This window comes from Bison bison, unplaced genomic scaffold (assembly GCF_000754665.1).
Source record: "Bison bison bison isolate TAMUID 2011002044 unplaced genomic scaffold, Bison_UMD1.0 scf7180017864471, whole genome shotgun sequence".
NCBI classification, from domain to species: domain Eukaryota; kingdom Metazoa; phylum Chordata; class Mammalia; order Artiodactyla; family Bovidae; genus Bison; species Bison bison.
This window is the reverse complement of record NW_011495032.1, coordinates 6,209,299-6,214,037: the sequence shown is the minus strand read 5'-3', so window position 1 is coordinate 6,214,037 and position 4,739 is coordinate 6,209,299. Positions and strand designations below refer to the sequence as shown.

Sequence of the window (4,739 nt, the reverse complement as noted above, 5' to 3'; positions counted from 1 at the left end):
GGCACCTCTCCTCGCCGCAGCCGCCCCCGGCCTTCCTGGGGTGCTCCTTCGCAGGCCGCGGCAAGGCGGGGGCGGCGGGGCGGCCGCGGGCGCCGCGGACTGGCTCCGCCGGTGGATGTCGCTCCGGGGCTGCAGTGCCGGAGCAGAGTGCCCCGGGCCGCCAGCATGCTGGGTGAGACGTGGACCCTGCACACTGGAGGGGTCTGGGGGGCCGCTACCTCTGCCGGCGCCGCTCCCCGAGAAGCTCCTCGACTGCATGGGGAACCGGCCTCGCGGCCCATGAGTCTCCCGAGCTCTGGGCTTGCCAGGCTGGAAAGGCTTCCAGCACCACTGCGGTCGCCACCCCCCTAGTTGGCAAATCTTGGCCTCAGACAAAGCCAGGTCCCAATCGAGGCTCCGCTACGGCCGGCCTTGCCGGAGTGACCGTGGCTAGAGCCTTCCCATCCTAGTCTCTGCCGCCTCGTGCGTACACGGGGCACAGTAACGACTATTATCACACTGACTGGTGGGGAGCCCTAAAGTAGGCAACGGAGCCAAGTTCCTCACAGAACTCAAGAAACTACCTTTCCAAGGCTGCCGTTCTTAGGCCACTAGACGAAAGACGCTGTCAGTGAACACCAGAATCCCAGCCTCGTCCAGAACCCCAAGTGCAGTCCGTTCCTTCTGTTCCACCTGGCGTCCCTACCACCATGTGGAGCAACAGGACGGTGCTCCTAGGGTGCAGCAGGAACGCGGCCTTGCACTCTCGTCTCAACTGCCTAGACCCCCACCCACAGTGAATGTGCCGCATAACAACGGAACTGCAGGGAGTTTAGCTTTCTTAGCGTGTCTGGGAGCCCGGGACAACCGAGGTGGACCGCGGCTTCAGGCTCAGGGCTCCCCCCAGCACCCGCGGCCCCTCATCGCAAGCTTCTCAGGCCAGCCGAGCACCGTGCCGTTTAGCCTCAGCCGGACCGCAGCCTCACCGAGGTCCGCAAGTCTAGAGGCGGAGCGCCCCCTCCCTCCCGATCCGAGGAACCGACTCAAAGGTGCGCAGGGCCGGTCCCACGGTACAAAAATGGGCTGCTCTGGGTTTATCAACCCAAAGTCCGAAATAGGGGACCGGCAGGGTCCTCGAAATGGCAACCCTTCTGGTTCCTTAGGGCTTTCTCCAAATCCTAAATCGTTGCCACTCCCAAACTGACAGCCCTTTGTTCCCTCGGCTTACCACCCCTGGCCCTGGCCCTGGCCCTGGCCCTGGCCCAGATCCTGGGAAACCCTGAGCAGAGAGGAGGTACCTCTGCCTCCTGGGCAGCTTGTACTACCACCTTCTACGGTTGGCCCTGAGCCAGCCCAACCCACCTTTGTGATTTTGCTTGCCTCTTCTGCCAGGCACACATGCTCTGGTCTACTGGTCCTTCCCATCACCACAACCACCAACGTACATGGGAAACTCACACCCAGTCCTCAAGACCCAGCCCAATCTTTTCTTGGCGAAGCCGCCATGGCCTTCTTGTGCCCTGAATAGTCGTCTGCTGGTTTTGCCCCTCAGATCAGTGCCCAGATGTTTCCTCTTCACTTCTCTCCTGTGTGGGGCCTCAGGTTCCTGCAGGACAGGGACCAGGCCTCTGTGTGATGCCAGACCTGGAAGGTAATCAGGTACACTTATTGAACCAGTGTTTGGTTGGTTGACTGATTGATGGATTGAAAGAAGTCAGTGAGCCAGCAAAGGATTTAAAACCTCTACTTCTCAGCACAAACTCACAGTAGTGTTCCTTGCCTTCTCAGTTACAACCCTTTATTTTTTTCTGAAAGTGTTAGTCACTCAGTTGTGTTTGATTCTTTGTGGCCCCATGGACTGGGGCCCACCAGGCTCCTCTGTTCATGGAATTCTCCAGGCAAGAATACTGGAGTGGGTGATTCCCTTCTCTAGGAAATCTTCCCCACCCAGGGATTGAACCCCAGCCTAACACATTGCAGGCAGATTCTTTATCTTCTATGAGCCACCAGGAAAGCCCATTTATTTATGTTTGTATTTATTTATATTTGTTTTTTTTTGGCCACACCCCACAGCATACAGGGTTTTAGTTCCCTGACTAGGGATTGAACCCAGGCCCCATGCAGTGAAGTCTTAACTACTGGACCATCAGAGAAGCCCCGCAACCCTTCTTATTGTGGACAGAGCTGGGCAAAGCTGTGGGAAGAGGGGAGGGCTCCACGCCTTTGTGAATGTGCAGCATCCTGATCATCGCCCTGGTGCTGGGAAGAGGTAAAAGCTACCATGTCCTTGCTGGTCGGAGGAGGGAAGATGAGGTTCAGAGGAGGGTCCACATTTTGCTCCCCTGATGAAGGAGCTGCAGCCCCGCTGCCAGTCATCTGCTGGGAGGGAACTGGGTCAAGCGGTAGTCAGAAACCATCTGCTCGAGAAGCTGGGATTATCCCGCCCTCTGCTGATCCCCCAGCCCTCAGGAGCCAAGGGTGTAAATTGAGTTCTTCCAGATCACCTTGTGCTTTGTGGGGGAGCTCCCCATTCCCTGCTGAGGGGCAAGGACCTTTTCCTGTTGCTTCAAAGCCTCATTTAGCACTGGACTCTGTTCTCCTTTAGATTGAGAGTGACCTCAGCCCTCAGTCTGAGCCAGGGATGTGACTGCGCCTGTCAGTTTTGAATACAATAATGTACATCAATACTTCAGCCAACGCCCTCTAGAAGGGCTGCAGGACCGGGCCGCCCCCACACGGAATGCTGGCTCCCTGACGTCATCAAGGAACTCAGGCCCAATGGGAAAGGCAGGAGGAAGCATGACGACAACACGGATCCAGGCACTCAGAACATTAAGAGGCTTCCCCCAGGGAGCTCAGAGCACGTGCTCTCACAAGCGTGTATTGTTTTGTTTTGCATAACCCTTAGTTCAGTGTCAATTTGGAGCTGACGAAGATGTCCAGAAATGACAAAGCAAATGATAAAAGTGAATCTCAGCATGCAATTCTTGGCCACACGGACCCTACGGAGTGTTGGGGCACAGTCCTTCTCAACATGGATGCTCCAGGCCTGGGGTGGAGAGGGGCCTCTGTCTGAGTTGGGTTCCAGGGATCGGTGTTCACTTTCACCACTGGTCAAGAAGCCACAGCTGCCAGACATCACCATCATGCATTATAACTCTGTAGGGCAGCTCGCTATCTGAACAGGAGCTTCATGCCAGGCCACACGAGACAGCCTGCCCACCAGCAGCCCCAGGCACAAGAGCAGGACAACCCGGAGCTAGGTGCAAAGCAGGATGGAGCCAGGGAACCACAAAGGACAGAGGACCACCAGCTGACCTGTATAAAAGCCCAGGCACCAACACAGAGCCCTTTCAGGAAGTCCACCTCATGCATTTTCCATCCTGAGGAAAGTCCTTGATGAGAGAGTGGGCATGGGAGGCTTACTTTAATAAGGCAGCCCCTTATTTCTCACCAGGGCAACTGGACAGTGCCCACCTTCCAAGACCCAGCAGCCCTTCACATTCCCAAGTCCTTCTGCTGTGGCCTGGAAATGATGCCAGTCATCTCTGAAACTCCACGTGTGCTAAGGAGCATCCATGCCTGGCACCCAACTCAGCACCGGCTCACCTGCACCTGTGTATGACCTGGCCGGTGGTCCTGGGGTTCAAACACAGAGCCAAGAATTCCAGTGAATCCACAGGGCATCCCACCTCATGCGTGCCACTTCCCCAGCTTCCCACCTGGCATGAGCATCTGACACAGCCATGTCACACCTTTGCATGGCCCTGTGCTGTTTCTAAACCAGCTCCAACACAGAATCACCTTGCAGGGCTTCTGTCTAGCCATTCCTCTTGATCTAATTCCCTCAGCACCCAGTCTCCTGAAATCTACTGTCTGTTAGCAAGAACCACACAAATCACTGTATTTGTGGTTCCATTCCTGGGAATGGGCTAGCCTGAGGGAACATAGGGAGCCCCCATCCTCTTTCCCGAGCGAGACTGGGGGCAGGGGTGCCAGAGGCTATGCGAGAGTAGGATTCAACATGTTTTGAATGTTCAGGAATTATTTCAACAGCAGGCCCGTAGGGATGGCTGTCCAAGTTGGTGGTTTTTTCTGGAAAAATAGAGGTGCTAAATACAGCATTTGGTGAGTGTCCCACTTCAAACTGCTCATCACAAACTAGTCCTGGCACAGAATTCCTTCCTATCCACTCGATAACCACACTGAACTAGCTGCTGGGGATCTAGCAACGCAGAATCAAAGTCCTGACCCTGCTCACCCACTCCCCCTGGGTGTACTGGGAGACAGCTCGGGCAGCTTGCTGATACCTGTGGTGCAGCAGGAGCCAGGACAAGGAACACCTCCATCTGCCAGGAGGCTCAGAGGAGGCACGATCTGAGCTGAGACTTGAAGCAGAAGGAGGCGTTGTCCAGGTGGACGTGAGAGAGCGAAGATTGGCTGAGGGGAACCCAAGTGATGAGAACATGTGGTCCAGGTGAAGAGCAAGGGCAAGTCCATGGGGACGAGGCTGGGGAGGCGCCTTGTCAGTCCAGAAAGGCGTGTCAAGGCCAAAAGGGCATGTGGCCCTTGGCAGGAGTGTTTGAAGAAGATTTGGCAACATTGGGGGCTGGAAGTGCCCCTCACTGGCATCGGGGAGGCAGTGAGGACCACCAGGAAGGAAGTGGGGTGTGACCTTTTTCCTCAGGACAGAAGTGCCAGGTAGGGGGATAAGCAGGAAGAATTGAGGCTCTCCTTCCACCCCATTTCTGCCATGAGAG

General features: G+C 56.0%; 1 protein-coding gene across 1 annotated transcript in view; it reads right to left on the bottom strand.

Annotated features, from left to right (window-relative positions):
* The window catches only part of INHBB (inhibin, beta B), a 7,509-nt gene extending 7,228 nt beyond the window's left edge, over positions 1-281 (bottom strand). Inside the window, exon 1 of the mRNA XM_010861266.1 lies at positions 6-281. Within this exon, the coding sequence (XP_010859568.1) occupies positions 6-281 (276 nt within the window). The remainder of the gene's footprint in view (positions 1-5) is intronic.
* Positions 282-4,739: the final 4,458 nt, after the last annotated feature.